Source organism: Mixophyes fleayi, chromosome 5 (assembly GCF_038048845.1).
Source record: "Mixophyes fleayi isolate aMixFle1 chromosome 5, aMixFle1.hap1, whole genome shotgun sequence".
In the NCBI taxonomy this organism is placed as follows: Eukaryota; Metazoa; Chordata; class Amphibia; order Anura; family Limnodynastidae; genus Mixophyes; species Mixophyes fleayi.
Window position 1 is genome coordinate 191685439 of NC_134406.1, and position 18587 is coordinate 191704025.

The 18587-nt window shown below is 38.2% G+C and overlaps 1 protein-coding gene across 1 annotated transcript in view; it reads right to left on the bottom strand.

The window, feature by feature from the left end:
- Positions 1-2632: 2632 nt before the first annotated feature.
- Positions 2633-18587, bottom strand: part of GALR1 (galanin receptor 1) — a 221228-nt gene continuing 205273 nt past the window's right edge. The window contains exon 3 of the mRNA XM_075213206.1: positions 2633-4570. Coding sequence (XP_075069307.1) covers positions 4253-4570 — 318 coding nt within the window. The 3' untranslated portion in view covers positions 2633-4252. The remainder of the gene's footprint in view (positions 4571-18587) is intronic.

Here is an 18587-nt window from a genome sequence, read left to right on the forward strand (position 1 = left end):
GCTAAATAAAAAGGTAATGAAAGAAATGGAAAGGAACATCTGCATTAATAGCCAAGCTGAGGGCAAACAAGACTCTGCAGTTAACCTCACTACCAATGGCACTAACAGTATTAGCATGTTAGTGGAGCTAAACAGCATTGTGTACACCGGTGTGCATTTAAATTGTTTAAGTCTGAAGGGACTGAAGAGTCCTTCCGTATCTACAAGGAATATAGTAAATCATGCAAAAATGAAATTAGATTGACTAAATTAGAAAATGAAAAATAAGTTGGCAAAAAAGTAAGAAAATCCCTAAAAAGTGTTTTAAGTATATAAATGGCAAGAGGATTAAAAAAGATAATATAGGGCCCATAAGAAGTGGGATGAGTGGATTGATTAATGATAATAAGGAAAAGGCAAAGGTATTAAACCATTTCTTTTCTTCAGTATTTACTAGAGAGGAGCAAATAGAAGGAATAATATATAAAAAAGGAAATGCAACCATGCCATTAATTAATACTTGTCTGCCAAAGGAAGAAGTCCAAAGGTGTCTGAATAAATTTAAGATAAATAAATCTCCAGGTACAGGTGCCATACACCCAAGGATTCTGATGGAGCTAAACTCAGAATTATCTATATCGCTATTCTTGATTTTCATAGATTCAATGTCATCTGGCTCAGTACCAAGGAATTGCCAAAAAACATATGTGGTGCCATTGTTTAAAAACGGAATGAAATCACAAACAGCTTTATTACATCATATACTGTATAAACTGTTACAATAATGGCAATTTAAAGCATTACATTTCATGCCTATTATATTAAACTTTTAATGTAATAACCACCATGATGTGTTAAAATTATAAAACAAAGGGAGTCTAAGTTGGGTTTGGTTCCTACATACAATGGAACCACTAAAAATGATTAAAACATCTAACGTATCTACATTCCTATAATTTAGTAATTTGCTATTTGATTACTTTGCAGAAGTTCAGAAGTTTGATATTCAACTTTTACATTATTCTTTAAATCATAACCTTTTGGACCTATAACAAATATTGATTTACCAAATTATAATAGTATTTCTGTCTTTAAAGTCAAGGTAGTCAGTCAGCATAAAATCTAAAGAAATATATTTGAGGGGTTATTAAGGGACCATATTCACATATTGAAGCATAAGATAATGTGAAACAGCCAGCTAGATTTATGGAATATTAATCTTTACAAAGACAACTACTTGCAGTTTATGATGATGTGAGGATGAAATAAAATAACAGTAGAAGTAGTATATTTAGGTTTTTCAAAATGTTTTAACACTGCACCGCATAGGATTTATTGTATAAGTTTATTCTAAAAAATAAAAACATATACCTAGATAGAAAACAGTGCTCAAGGAATAATAATCAATGGTTCATGCTCTAACTGAACCAAGGTTAAAAGCTGTATAGCTCAGTGTTTTGTTTTGTAGGACCGAGGTGATTTAAATTGTTTATAAACAAAACTGATTATTTATAAACAAAACTGAACTTAATATTAAATGTGTTCTCTTTTTGGGCCTGAATCATATTTGGACATACAGCCATTTTTGTAGTGTATCTTTTGTGACTCCACACTGTGCATGTGTGTTATATGTGTCTAGGTACAGAAAGTTCTGTTTAGACAGAGCATATGTTCACCCATATTCAAATTGTAATGTATCTTGAGATACGCTTGGATTTGAATACGTGCAGAAGTACCCACATGCTGCTTGCTCTTTTTTAAATGTCCAAGTTGCATTCGGACATGAATCAGGCCCTTTGTGTGCAGATGGCATGAAAATATATAGTTCATCATAGTTCTTGCAATAGGTGTTACTCTTACAGGGTACCTGGATAAATTGGAATATTGAACAGCAAAACGACAGATGTACTTAAATATATGATTAAGCATGTTGGGATTAAAATATGCTTGCACCCTAGATGATACACTATTGGGTCCAGGGCCATATTTTCCATTGGGCACGATGGGCAGATGCCCAGGGGCCCAACGGGCAAGGGGGCCCCATAGGCAGGGCTCTTAATGAGAATAAATAATCCTGCCAAAAAAAAAAAAAAATGCAAAAAAAACCTACAAGGGTCACTGACCAAGTACATCTATCTATCTCTATCTCTATATATCTATATATATATCTATCTATCTGTATCTGTATATATCTATATATCTATATCTATATTTATATCTATATGTCTAGGGGCCCCGGTGCACTGCTTTGCCAGGGGGCCCATAATGTTGTTAAGATTGGGTCTATTTATAATGAAAGATATAAGCATGCAATGCCAATCTGCCACAATTACAGCCATCATGCATCAAGAGGGGAATAGACTCCAGCGATTAAAACATAATGTCTCCCTTTTAAAAGCAATGCTGAAGCTTCACCTTGAATATGCAGTGCATTTAACAAAATGGAAATCTTGAAGATTTAAAGATTAGAGAAAGGCAACTAAATGGGTAAGTATGGATCTGTGAAAGACTAAGTTACATTTTTTACACTGTAGAAAAGTTCTCTCTGTCTGGCTTATAGACAGACAGAGAGAGACTAGGGTCAATTTTGATAGCAGCCAATTAACCTACCAGTATGTTTTTGGATTGTGGGAGAAAACCGGAGCACCCGGAGGAAAACCACGCAAACATGGGGAGAACATACAAACTCCACACAGATAAGGCAATGGTCGGGAATTGAACTCATGACCCCAGCACTGTGAGGCAGAAGGGCTAACCACTTAGCCACCGTGACAATCTGTTCAGCTTAAGGTCTGTATGAATACACTGAAAATAAGCTATATTGTTTACAATACCTATCACGATGGACTAATATTTGCATATGTTAATCTTTGCTTTATTCAAGAATGCATGAACTGTGATGAGTTTAGCTATGCACCCACTTTGCATTAAAGAGATCGTATATTAGAGATTAGTGTCTGTCAACATATGATCACTTGAAAGATATACTGTACATCCAAATTGTTATATATTGCATTAAAATTTAACATAAAATTTAAATATCACAAAAAAAGTATGCTTTATATTAAATTTTCTTGCATTTATGCAAATTATTGCAGGTCAAGTGCCCATTATATATTGTAAACAGAATCCAGTGTACAACACAACATCATCATAACATAAACATCATGCTTACATTTACTGCTGAGTAAGAAAGAGCAAAACGTATTTACATGTCAAATTATTTAAAAAAATGTTTCAATTGATATTTCTTATGATTTTAAAATATCTGCTATTTAATCATCATGCATTTGGGCATTTTATTATTTAGATTAATTACCTTGATATAAACAATACATTTGGTAAACAGGGATTTTATGGGGAATATTCAATTGTCGGCGGGATCGCCGAAAATCCCGCCGCGGAAAAACTAATACATGGAATACGGTAATTTGTAGCTGCGAGTAAATTACCGTATTACATGTTTTTCCGTGCACGATTATCGTAATATTGGTAATTGTGCACGGACCGTGGGATTTTCGGCAATCCCGCCGACAATTGAATACCCCCTATAAATCTTAGGCTTTGAGATTTATAAATCTGTCATCTTTATTTCATTACCTATTTCTTCACTTAAAATATGGATTACCTGTGATTCAAATGTGCTTTGATGCTGAAAATAGATGAATAAATAAGGTATAAAAATGTGTGAAAATGTACATTCCATTTAAACGTTGCTTTAATAAATAGTCTTTAGCTGATTAGTGGTTGACCATCCCACATATTTTGGATAGTTATTCAAATACACAAGCAATAGATTATGCATAACAACTTATGTCTTGTGTCCTCATACTAATATTTCTACAATTTTATGAAACTGTGTATATTTGTAGCTACACTTTACAGCATTTTTATTTAAAGGCAGACTTAACATTTAAAGTGACGTATAACAGCACATTGGCATAATATTAATTTAATTACAAGGTGGCATACAATATAAACTGGCTCACACAGCACTTTGCATGATTTATCATTAAACATAAAAAAATATTTTAATTTACAGTTTTAAAAGTTTTCAAGATACTCTTCTTACATCTCTTTTGATCAAGAGTGCTTCACTTGTTTTTGAACTTATCATGACAAATCAGTAGCTTAGAAGATGTAAGCTAACTGAAGCAGCTGCTAGCTACATTAAAACTAGACAAAATAGTTGCAATTTTAGCCAAGGAACCTTGTGCTTTGAATTATTGCAACTGTACTAACAGATCTAAAAGCATGATTGTTTTATCTTTAGTCAAACATGAGTGCAGTTCGTAGAAGGTGGTGTTTCAATTTTGCTTTTTATTTCTTTAGCATCACTCTGCATGGAGTCACAACCAATCTGGCATCTAAATACTTGTTTATAAGCCTTTCGGAAATTTTCAGACAGAAAAGCATAGATTATAGGATTCACAGAAGAGTTACTATATGAAAGACAATGAGCAATAATTCTGAATACGAATGATGCTTGAGTGAGAGGGAAGTTTCCAAATTCTGCCCACAGGTGGATCACATGATGAGGAAGCCACGATATTCCAAACACCACTACAACAACGAGAACCGTTTGTGCAGTCTGTATAAAACACAAATAATATATAGCATTAATATGTATCATGTTTTTGCAAACACCCAAATTGCCATACACCTTTAGGGCCTGATTCAGAGTGAAACATACGCCAATTTGTGTAACATATCTTTGTGGTTTTTTCGCACTGCACATGTTTAGAAAATGAATGTACTCAACTGCTGCTACTTAGACCTGCAACTTTTTTGGCTCTTACTACTCCTTAACCCTGAAGAGGCATGACGGGGGAGGGAAGGGATGTACAGTAAGTGTATGTTCAAACAATTGCATACAGATTCAGACTAGGAAGTAGTTACAGATACGAATGAAAAAGCGTTTTTATTTTTGGGTGGTCAGGGGAAAGTGTAAGCAGCGGATGATAATGTTGAACACCTAAACTAGAGAGCTTCTTGTAGTTAGAGGTTTGTAAATGAGTTGCAGACACTTATTGAGACTTTAGTAGTCACTCGGCCATAGATTAGAATTTCCTGAACACATTATTGGAAAGATAAAAAAAAAAACAATTTGTACGCCTGTTGGGAAGTTGTTCCTGCTGTATTTGCAAGGTTATTCAAGTTTAAATGATGGTTCACAGCAATTGCATTTGTAAAATATAAAATAAAAGGTTTTCGTATATGCTTGCATTGGACATAAGTGTCTGACATATCTTCAACTAAATGCAATGTACATACGCATACACTTATGTGCGACTTTGTCAATTGCAAATTACAATAAAGTTACACTCGGAATCAGGTCCATTGTGTTTATGAACATGTATGATTGTCGATTTAAATAAAAATAATGAAATAAATATGTTTACTAAAAAGCATATTTATTTGGGCCACAGTTTTTTAATATCCCATTTGTTAAATAAACAATACTGGTTTAAAACCGATTACATTTGAAAATATAAACAATACAATAATAACATTAACAAATCACTTAAAAATCATTTTATGTTACATTTTAAATGAATAATTAAGAGCTTTTTAAAAATAACACAGGGTTCAAAAGTCCAGGCATGAAATAAGATACTTTCTAAACCCAAACAGTTTTTTTCTTTAGCATGGTCTCTAATAGGATAATATTACTAATAGAATTTATCAGACTTTATGTAGTGTATCTATATGTAGCGGATACTGCAACTTATTTGTTTATCACACACAAGATTTGTCATATAAAATGTACTTTGTACTTTAGTGCAACTGCCATGAATCACATACATATATATTCTGCTCTCCCTATGTGAAATAAAAGCACATTCACTGCAAGGTAGTTGTATTTATTTTACTATGAAAAAATCACTGGTCTGTGCAAAACTAGTAATAATATTATATAAATGTGTTGCCTTATATCATTTTATTAAATAACCTTTACATTTTACAAAATGTTATTTTTAAAGCAAAATTAGGGAAACCTTCATAGAAACAAATACATACAAATTATAATCATTTGCAAAATCAATGTAAAATACAGTGCAATTAAAAATTGTTGCTAAAATTATGTAACCACATTGCAAAAAATTTCGATAAACGTATTTGGCAATATTTGCTCTTTGCAGTAATTCAATCAATAATGTTCTGTAATTGAACATTATTATATGAAAAAATATGTATGGCAAATAGCAAACTACATTTCTCTCCATTTATGAATATTGGGATCCAGCTTACAGCATTGACTTGATTTGAGATGGGGACATTATTCTCCCTAAACGCTGGTAAACTATTTCCATGGAGTGTTATATTGTGTTGATGCAACACATGTTCTTCATGTGGCTTTTGCATAAATCAATATTAGTGATGAAATGCATTGTAGAAGCCATGACATACTGGACCTGATTCATTAAGGAAAGGAAAGCAAAAAAAAAATAGAGTAACTCTGAACCTTGGAAAAACCATGTGTTTTGGAGGGGGAGGTAAATTTAAAATGTAAGGCCATATTTATAGATAGGGTAGGGTATGTCATAGATCAACTTTAAATTTCAGTTTACAAATAAGCTATCAAGTACTTGTGTGCTACATGAAAAATCAGAGAGTATATAAGTTATGTGCAAAATAAATTAATTTGTACCCCTTGCATTGTTACATGTTTTTTATTAAATGCATTGTATGTCCTACATATGATGGTGCTGATATTCTTTATATTCTTTATATAGTTATATGGGTTTTTTTTTGCTTCGCTTTATCTTTTTCTGTTTATCTTTTAATAGAATTGTTTTTATTTGCAAGTTGGAGACCAATCCCTCTGTCATTTCTGTATTATAATGTGTTTTTCTTTTTTATATTTTTGTGAGTGTTTTTTCGTGCAGGGTTTCTAATGGACGTTGAAAGAGCTGCAGTGTAATTAATACCTTTTCTCTATATATGTCTTATCTCCAGTATAAGAGGTTTTTTTATATTTGTAATACCTCATTCCATCAATTAGCGCCGACGTTTGTCCTCTTAGGAAGTTAGTTGTTTTTATTTGTCCTGCACACAATCTCTCATACACATATGACAGAAATTCAGGACATATATACCTGTCATTTAGCACTTTTCCAAATGCTTCTGTCACAATAACACCTGTGTGTGTATGTGCTGAAAGAGGAGCCCAGGCAAATTTTAACCCTGTCTGCAGCCTGCTCCTGCAGACTAGCTGGGTTTTTACCTATCTCCCTATAGGAAAAGTGTAACAAATAAGCCTCTTTGCCACATACCCCTCCCCTTAGCATCGTCAACCTCGGTGATACAGACACTACTGAGAGAGCGCATCTCTGCGAGAAAGGGCATCTTTGTTTTTGTGCTGACTTCCTGGCCTATGCTCCACTGTGAAATGGTAGGGCTGTAGTGCTAGGAACCAACTAGTTACCCAGGCATTCACCTAATTGTTCCTATTCATCCACTTCAGTGGTGCATGGTTAGTGACCAAGGTGAATTCTCTACCCAAGTGGTAGTACCTGAGAGCCATGGTGGCGCATTTTGATTGCTAGTCACTCCTGTTCCACCGTGGAGTATTTCTTCTCCCTAGGCAGAAGTTTATGGCTCAATTAGAAGAAGGGTTTCTCTGTCCCATCAAACTTCTTCAAGAGCACAGCACATAAACCTTCTCCAAAGCAATCTGTTTGGAAGTACAACCTCCTGCTGAAATCCGGTGATTGGAGTATTGGTGCTGAAGATCCAGCCAGACGGCCTCCTCTGCTTCCGACCAGACTAACTTGTCTGGACAAGCCTTTTTTAGGAGCTTGGTAAGAGGAGCAGCTCTAGTGGCAAAGTTAGCCATAAACCGGCAATGATGCCCAACTATACTTAGGAAAGTTCTTTTCTGTGTCTTTTGCACTGGTTTGGTCTCTGACAACTTTTACTTTTCTCAACTTGGGGTTTGACCTGATCTTGTCCCACAACATACCCCAAGTACTTGGCCTCACGCGTGGCCAATGTTCATTTCTTAGGACTGGTGGCTAGAGACGCCTCCCTGAGTGAGGTTAATTCTGCATCCACTTTGGATAGATGTGTCTCCCAGTCCTGGAAGTGGCTGATTATGTCATCTAAGTATGCAGCTGCATACTCTTGGTATGGTTTTAAGAGTCAAATCATGGTCCTTTGTAAGGTGGCGGTAGGCCCATGAAGCCCAAAAGTCAGTACTTTATACTGGAATAACCAAGCTGGGGTTGAAAAAACTGTCTTAACTTGGCAGATGGCGTTAGGGGAATCTGCCAAAAGCTTTTGGTCAGATCTAATGTAGTAAGGTACCGACTATTAGCCCAGGTTTCCACTAGCTCATCAATTCTGGGCATTGGATATGTGTCAAAATGGAAAACTTTGTTAATTTTCTAAAATTATTACAAAAATGAATGCTCCCTTTGGGCTTGGCCACTAACACAATGGGGCTATTCCAGTTGCTATTGGATTCCTTAAAGACATCGAGGTCCAACATTTTTTAATCTCCTGTTTCACAGCTACACGTCTAGCTTCAGGAATGCAGTATGATCATACACTCACCACCACCCCTGGAGGTGTAACTATGTCGTGTTCTATGAGTGTGGTATGTCCAGGTACCTCAGAAATCACATCAAAGTTCCCCTGAAATATTTCCTCAGTATGTCGTTTGCGCATTGGGGAAAGATTGTCCCTTGTGGGAACTTTGGTTTCCTGCATAACTGTCTTTACCAACGCAGCTTGTGACTCCTTGCTATCATGTCATGGCTTTAGCAAGTTGAGATGATATGTCTGAATTGGTTTTCTCCTGCCTTCCTAATTGACTTTATAGTTAACAGGCCCCACTGTCTCAATCAACTCATATGGCTGTAAGAACTTACCTGCTTCACTTTCCTGATCACAGCACTTACTTGTTTACTTTCTGCTTGGTGTTGCGATCATGTGAATATGGGCGGGGCACTATTAAAGATCCACTCAGACACACTGTCTGTTTCAAAGCAACAGGTTGCTTCTTCTGGCTCCTGCTGTGCTTTCTGGTTCTCGTCTCTAAGTGAATCTCTCCTGGCTTGTCTGACTAAGTTTCCTGGAGTAACCATTGTGCTGCTTTCTTCAGTGTGTATCCGATTTATCCATGTTTACCTGCTTTGCTTTCTGGATAGTCCTTGCCAACTCATACCTTAGTATCTGACCAAGCTTGTTCACTGACCTTGCTCTCTAGATTGTCCTCGACACTGCGTACCTCAGACTGTATCCGACCCTGCTTGTCATATTGACCAAGACCCCTGTAAATGCCTGTGTTTATTCAGCCGGTGCATAGCAAAGGACTCCTCTCCTGATTTCTCTCCGGAATACTACCCATAGCAGTACCTTGTAGTCCCCTTTATCCTAGCAGCTCTTTTAGGACACATAGTCCTTCTGCTGTTCTGGATTACCTCTTCTGTGTATCCAACTGCATCCATCCATCTACCTTCTATCACATCAGGCCATCATAAGGGTCACTACCTGCGTATTGCCAGCAGCAAAATCCATCCTGGCTTGCTTTAGTTCTTGGTGAAGACCGGGGGGGGGGGGGGGCATTAGAATCTGCGCCTCAGGAAGAACTTCACCAGTCCTGATTGATAGTTGCCCTCAGTGACTGTAACAATGGCCCTTGCCAATGTGTGAAGAGCTTTCTCTCTTGTGTGGGTAGCAGGGTAAGAACTTTGTCACCTGGTTAGAAAACCCTAATTACAGCTGACTTAACATAGTTTTTTTGCCTCGCCTATGCCTCTGTCATACAACTGGGACACAAATATGATCACATTAGGTTCTTTAGGACTCCTTGAGAACATCCAGAATGCCCCTTGGCTGTCTGCCATGCAACAATTTGAAGGGGCTGAACCCTGTAGATGCTTGAAGTACCTCTCTGACTGCAAAACATTAAATAAGGTAATAAGACATCCCAGTCCTGTTTTTCTTGCGCTACTGCCTTTTTCACCATGTGTTTGAGTGTCCTATTAAAACATTTCACTAACCCATCAGTATGCGGGTGATATACTGATGTATGTAATCTTTCTACTGTTAACAACTGGCACAGCTCTTTCATTTGACTGGACATAAAGAAAGTACCCTGATCAGTTAAAATTTCTTTGGGGATACCCAACCTGGTACAGTACTGAAATAATTTTTTTGCTATTGTAATGGATTTTATATTGCGCAAAGGTATAGTCTCAGGATGCCTGGTGGCATAGTCCACTATGACCAGTATGTACTGATGGCCATGGGCTGATTTCTCTGAGCCCACCAAATCCATACCAATATGTTCAAATGGGGTCTGCACCACAGGAATGGGAACTAGCGGGGACAAATAGTCTGGCTTCGGACATGTTCCCTGACATACTGGACCTGTCCAGCAAAAACTTATTATTGCCTTGTACATTCCCGGTAAATATAACCTGAGCATTGTACGCTTCCATGCTTTAACTTCCCCCATATGTTTCCCACACAGATGTGTATGCACATCTTTGAGCACAATTGGCAATAACAATTGCTCTACAGTTCTACCTTGTACATTAGGAACTTTATACAAGAAATCATTATTTACCTTATAATAAACAATACCTTCTGCAGGCTTGTCAGCCTTCTCTAACCCATTTATCTCAACTACATTTTTATATTAGCTAAGGCAACATCTCTAAGTTGTTTTCGACCAAAGTCTCTTAATTGAAATAAGTTAGACAATCCTGACCAATCTGAGTCCTCATTGGGAGGCGTGGCCGAATCACCAGAGGTCTCGGCAACAAATGATGGCAGGAACTGGCTCTGTGTTGGTACTTGTGCAGCTCGCCTTTGTCTTTGGTCCAACCTCTTAAAAGGTGTATTTTCCCAAATTTTCTGGTTTAGGTTTCATGGCAGATTATGGCACTTTCCCTTTCCTGTTCCGTCAAGCTCCTCCTTTAAGGATGGACTTTCGGACAGTGGTTCAATTGCTGACATGTCCAGCTGGATTTACTCCTGGGGGATCTACTTGAACAGCGGAAAGTCTCTGCCCAGGATTTCAGGGTATAGCAGTTTTGGGGAAATTGTTGCTACTACTGTGATTGTCTGTCCATTTACAGTAACAGGCAAAAGGTTCCTGTCATATTCCTTGTTCGTCCCGTAGACACAGAGTGCCTTCAATTTGGGCCATTTATGAGTCAGTTTCTCTGGTAAAATGGAGCTGGAATCCAAGGACAGTTCACTACCAGAGACAGCACCAGATAGTGATTCACAAACACAGTCATGCGGAACAAGCAGGACTCTCTGGGAACCGGACTCATTGTACAGCATCTTGGATAGTTTAGTTGTGTGTGCGCTAGTGAGCAATACATAGATTCTAATAATGTTTGCAGTGTGCCCTCAAATGTCCAGGCTCTTTGCACTCAAAGCAAATTGGATGTAATGCAGATTTGGCTGCCTTTTTATTAGGCAATTTCTCCTCACCAACATCGGGCCCACTGTTTCATATGCCAGATTTTGGTCGAGGCACAAACATTGGAGCAGACAATGGCAGTTTTGGCCACATGCTGCAAGGTACTGTATTTCTCCACTACAGCAACCAATTCCTCATACGACTGGGAGTTCGTCTGCAGTGCCCAACTTTGGAACTCTCTGTCCATACCCCGAATACAATGGTCAATGGCGAGAATTTCAGTCATTCTGCCTCCAGTGTTCTTTTCTGGCTACAACCACTTTATTTAGTGTTCTACTAAGTTCAGCAAGCTGTGCCCAAACCAGTAAATCTTTGGAGAGTCTCCAGTCATGATATTGTTGGGCCTCCCCCGTTCTGGTGACTCCAACCCTTGCCAGCCTGGTCCTCGTCCAGGTCTATATAGGTATGCTGTGCTTTTCCTGAAAGATAGGGAGCCAGGTGTTCAGACCAAGTCCCAGGTGGTCACTTGGCTTGGGTGGCAGCACGCTCAGATATGCCTCCAGGTCAAAGAAATTTAAAAAAGAAAAAAAGGCAGCGCTGGAAATTGAAAACACCATTCACCAAATAAGAATCTGTGAAATAAATAAAATCTAAATCATTCAATAAAAAACAAAAGACACATAGGCTTAAAATCGACAATTTTATAAAAGGGAACAAATTTACTGATCAGTGCACTGATCTCTATTAACAATTACTAGATATTCATAAACAAATAAAATAGCAAAAAATTCCCATCCCATCTGTTGGTAACACATTTGCCAGTGTGTTTTTTTGTTGCAATTTATTCCTTTGCATAGCAGTATATTATTGAACCAATTAGTTCTGCGGAGTGAATCAGTTCACCTATCTATAAGAAATCAAACAAGATTGTGATACTTCTAATAAGACTCCTTTATAAATTATGATTACCGTGTTTCTTACAAAATATACAATGTATGTACTGACATATACTCGCTTGCAAATATTGACAGTTCAGTTTGGAAATACAGCTTTCCTTTGCTGGAGACATAATGTTGGTTCTAACAAATCCTGTTATATGTATAGCAACAGTTCACAGCGTGCATATAGATCTCCAATAGGTTGGCTTTAGCAATCAGCATGTGTTTACGGCATTGGTCATTTTAGTTTCCTCCCCAGATGATAAGAAAAGAATAAACCTCCATATCCTGAAGCGGTATCGTCCTGGTGAGTGAGGTCAAACCAGCCAAATTGTGTCCACACAGAGCCCATTTCCTCCATGGTATCACATGTTCCGTTTGCACTTGAGATTGCTGATTGAAAGACGGATAGTCTTTGTCCACTGTGCTGCGCAATTAAATAACCAATTTTATATTGGACTTGTTACGCAACCCTACATCTGGCTATATATTAGTTCCCTCGCTACCAGCCAGCCACTAACTGGCGTTGGTTGCAACGGCCATAAGTACAAGCAGTGGGCCTCATTCATTAAGTAAGGTAAAGCAATAAAATGAGTAACTTTGCATCTTGGCAAAACCATGTTGCATTGGAGGGGAGGTAGATTTAAAATGTGTGGACAGGTTTATAATTGAGGTCGGGCATGTCCTAGATCAAATTTTAATTACAGTATAAAAATAAAACTATAAAGTATTTGTGTGCTACATGAAAAAGCAGTCACTATTTTCCTTATGTGCAAAATAATACCCCTTGCATTGCAACATGGTTTTGTCCAGGAGAACACTTACTAATTCTTTTGCCTTACTTTCCTTAATGAATTAGGCCCTGTGTTTTTATCCTCCACCCAAGCACTACAAACCAATCATAGCAAACAATAAATCAATTACAACCTTGTGGAACACCTGTGTATGTATGTGCTGAAAGAGGAGCCCAGGGTATAATTTAACTCTGTCTCAAGTCGGCTCTGACAGACTAGCTGGGTTTCACCTATTTCCCTACAGCCACAAACAGTGCTGTAAATGTAAGTATATATATATATATATATATATATATATATATATATATATATATATGTATATATATATATATATATATATATATTTATATATATACATATGTCGTGAACATAGAGAGCTTGCAGTTATTTATAAGGGAAAATTCATAACTGCAGTGTAAATAGGTTATGTCAAATGAATCCATTGATAAGTTTAAAGTGTAAAATTGGGCCTGAGTCATTAAGGAAAGTAAGGCAAAAAAAGGAGTAAATGCTCTATGGGACAAACCATGTTACAATGCAAGGGGTGAAATTAGTTTATTATTCTGCAAATAAGTAAAATACTGGCTTTTTTTTATCTAGCACACAAATACTTGATAGCTTTATTTTTACACTGAAATTTAAAGTTGATCTAGGGCATGCTCTACCCCAACTATAAATCTGTCCCCACATTTTAAATTTACCTCCCCCTCCAATGCAACATGATTTTGCCCAGGTACAAAGTTATTCCTTTTTTATGCTTTGCTCTCCTTAATGACTTAGGCCCAGGGAGTCTGATGTAAATGTGTTTGATGGCTTTGCACATCCCAGTTTGAGAAGATAGAAGAGTCACCTGGGGGCAGCTTCAAATAGCTCCCGGGGTGACATATAGCATAGTTTTGGACACTTGAATTGACTGTGTGGGGCCAATCACAGCTGGAGAGCATTGTACGGGAGATTATGACCGGTTTATTGAAGGGGGAGTTATTTCTCTGGCATATATCTGTGAAGAATTACCAACAGGTCAAGACTTTGGGAATATTTGTGAGCAAAGTATAGTGACACCCAGGGGACATCCCTGCCCCCAATTTGCATTAAATTCTGCCCCTGTGAAGACCATCCCATTTCATTTTGCTTAAAAACAAGTGTTTTGAAAGAACAAACTGTCAGACTTTTTGGGGAAATCAAGTTACATTGATAAGCTGTCCATCTTCCTAGACAATTCCCCATGGTGCAGATTATGCAACCCAAGTAAGTGCTATTCTGAATGTAACCCTTTTTATTTTAAACTGCTTTGTTTGTTATGTCAATCTATTAATTGTTATTCATTATTTTTTTTATCTGTATGCCCTATATTTTTGTATATTAAATCTATAATTTAATAAGTTGCGTCCTTGATACTCTAACGTATCCATTAGATTGCTAGAAGAGAGCTCGACCAATTTAACCCTTGGAATGCCAGTGTGTGATTAGTTGATACATTTGATTAACAAGTTGTGTGTGCTTGTATTTACATTTGTGTAACAGTCTGGAGGTGTGAAGAGGTAACCCTTTGTGTGCTGGTGTGGGTCTTGCTAGTTTGTGGATAACTAGAAGCCTGTGTGCCAGTGTGAGAAATTGTATTGGGGTCCTATTGCCCGAGTTCAATAGGTGGTGGCAAACCTGAAGTGTCTGGGGGTGTGAAAGCGCTGTGTTTGGGGGGCGATTCCTTAGGTCTAAAACCTGTGTGATAGGTAGAGAGAGACTGCAGGCGGAAATCATGTGTGACCTCATACAGCGAACACCCCAAAGTCACGGCAGTTGGGAGCGTGTTCGTGACAATATATATATATATATATATATATATGTTAAGTTGACCAACTCACGCCAAACTAGAGATGGGCAGGCTCGGTTCCCCGAGATCCGAACCCACCCGAACATTGCCTATCCGAGTACAGAGCTGAGCAGGCTCGGTACTCTCCCGTCCGTTTGGAATCGAAATCGAGGCAAATCATTGGATCTCGAGGCTCGGTTCTCGCGATACTTGAAATGCATAAATACCCGCTTCCACAGCAATCCATCGCCATTTGACAGAGGGAGAGAGCAGGGTTAGATCACAGGCTGTATTATATCAGTGACAAAGCAATAGTTGTATACCTTATTCTTTCAATTATTATTATTATGGAAGTGTTCCCAGTACGTCATCTGGTAAGGCCTATGTAAAAGTACATAGTATTTTTAAATCAGGGGAAAAAACACACACAATTTTTTTTTTTACCGTGTTCAAGCGAAAAAGAAGTGTAACTGAGAAAAGTTAACTGCCGATAAAAAAAAATTGCTAATATGCCATTCTACACACGCAGTAGCAAAGAAAGAATGAGGCCTGCAACCTTTCTCTATTAGTGGCAGATCAAGAAATGTTACTGAGCCTTCTACTTGTACGGTCACTCGTGACCAAGTAAGACCAAGTAATTTGGAGTCTAAAAGTGTTGCACAAGTACTGTTACACGTGAAAGCCGAGCTGCAAGAAAACAGTAAGGCATTAGAGGAAAATGTAAGCTCAGAATCAGAAATGACACCAATCCCTGTGGAGAGTCCATCCACCAGTGGTATGTGTAATCGTGAGCATTCTGTTAGTGTTCCCATAAAGAAGGGCCCTTTTAGCAGTTCTGCTGATGTGTGCCTGAACAGCCCAAGTGTAGCCAATGATACACCAATTGAGGATGCCACTTTGGAATTAGAAGAGGATGGAGAGATTTGTGTAGGCGACGAGGGCGCTAATGAGGATGTTGATGAGGATGATGCAGACAGATACCAAACTGCCTTTCTCAATTTCTATTTATATTCTACAGTCTATAACGGCTGAATAGTTTTCTATTTTACTCCTAGTGGAGAGGGGGTCTAATGCAGACAGCCACCAAACTACCTTTGTCCATTTCGTTTTATATTGTTCAGTCTATGCAGGCTGCTTTTTTTCTATTTAGCTACAAGTGGAGGGTAGGCGGGGGTCATAGACCACCACCAAACTACCTTTGTCCATTTCGTTTTATATTGTACAGTCTATGCAGGCCGTCTAGTTTTCTATTTAAGTACAAGTGGAGGGGGGGAGGGCTGATGCTGACTGACACCAAACTGCCTTAGTCCATTTCTATTTATATTCTACAGTCTATAACAGCTGAATAGTTTTCTATTTTACTACTAGTGGAGAGGGGGTCTGATGCAGACAGATACCAAACTGCCTTTGTCCATTTCTATTTAACGTACAGTCAATGCAGGCTGATTTTTTTCTATTTAACTACAAGTGGAGGCTGTAATATACACCCAAAGATGATGGCTACATTGCCAATAGTCAAAGATGGAGGGGGAAGACAAACAGGTTTGTCTGTATAATTTGCAGGCAAGTGTTAGAATTAAGGACGGCCTACCAGGGAATAAACTGTTTTTTTCATAATTTATTATCTTTAGAATTACCTCACTTATCCAAGAAACTGGTGGAGCACTAAATTAGGTTATTTTAGATCAAAAAATACCAAAACAAAGCCAAACAAAACCAAAACCAATACACGCAAGGGCGGTTTTGCCAAAACCAAAACACGAAGGTAATCCAGATCCAAAACCAAAACCAAAACACAGGGGTCAGTGACCATCTCTATGCCAAACTCTTCCCAATCTGGTCAGTCCTAACATGATCAAATGCAATGCTATTTTATCTGGGCTTAAGGCTTACCTGCACACAGCTTTTAAAGGAAAGTCTTTCCCAAGCACTAGCAACCATGGGAGACCTGGGACTCACCTGACACAAGTTGGAATTAATGCTTGATAAAGAGAAAAGAGCATAGCATTTGATCATGATAGCACTGACCAGATTGGGAAGACTTTGGCGTGAGTTGGTCAGCTTAACATATATTGCAATATGTGGAACTAACATTCCCTGTATATATATATATATATATATATATATATATATATATATATATATATAGAACAGCATTTAGTTGTCACGAGCCGCGGCGGTACTTACAGCCGCCATGACTCACTTCCTGTTCTCTCCTGCGTCCCGGACGTCCCCTTGATGACCGGGACGTCATCTCCGGGCAGGACCCAACCGCTTCAGCTCAGCGCTGCGTCCCGGCAATGAGAAGAGGCCGGGCACGTGCGCAAAACTCCCCTGGCTAGCCTGCGGGCTAATAGCGATTATAATGAGTGGCTGCTGGGCGGTGTTTGTGTCAGAGCTGGGCTCTGATTGGCCACATAAAGTATTTAGGGCAGCATTTAAGGCAGGGAGGGATTAGCCTCCCTGCCGGTTATGGCGTCTGTGTATTGCACTTGTGCTGACCTGCTCTCTGTTTCTGCTGGATTGCTGTTGTGACCATTTGCCTGCTTACTAGATTTTGCCTTCTTGAATGTGTCCCTGATCTTTTGGCCTGGACCTCGGATTCTGCTGACCTGCTCGGTAGCCTGACCCTTTGGCGTGTTTTTGACTATTCTTCTCTGCAAGTGACCCCTGACCTTGGCTAGTTCACCGGATTCGCTGTCTGCCATTACTCCTCATTCCTGGATTCTCCGCAGCCAGTACCCATCTCACGACCCCCCGTTTGTCTGCAGCCAAGTCTGTCCCCACCACTAGGGGCAACAGTGAACACCAGACCTTTGGAGCAGACTCCGGGTTTTGTGGTATTGGCTGCTGGAGTTCCTTAAGTTATTAACTTCTACAAAGTATTTTAAAATGTTAGCTTCTTATTTGAAATACACACAGTCATATATTACTGTCCAATATTGTATTTAATTATCCTTTTAAAATAGCCTGTCATACTCACAGACTCAAATAAAACTACTTTAGTTTTTACAAAACAATAAACAAAGAGTTGTCTAATTGTTGCAAAAAAAACAACAGACAGAAACATTTGTAAGTACCTTTGATCTCATGTGCCCAAAGCACAGTAGCTTTGAAGAATGTTTCTAACAGAACATCCATTATGATTAGGATGGGTGAAAGGAAGCCAAACCAAAAAATGAATAGAATTTTAGCCTTTGTAAAATAGACACATATCTCTGCAATGAAATGGGATTGTCATTGCTATAAAAAAGATACAGTGACAAGGGTTTTAAACCTAACATAACCCCTTAATGACCATCGCATTTATACCTAAATGTCTAGACTAATTTCCTCATTTAGATGATATGTCAATTTCTCTATTTAGTTATCTACCCTGATATATCTTATGCTATATTTTAGGGCAGATGTGACTTTCTTTAGGTAGCGTAGAGTGGTAAATATCATTTTTATTTTATGACCATTACACAGGCAAAATCATAAAGAATTTGGAACAAGAAAAAAAATATTTCCATTAGTTTCCCTTCTTCTGGTAACTAGAGCAACCACAAAAGTTTCCCTAAAATTGTACTTGATTTCTCTGGAAAATACGGGTGCCAAATATGTGTACTTTGCACAAACTCTAACATAGTTATAGGGCCAGAATCAAATGTATATACAGGTAGGGTAGTTTTAAAAAT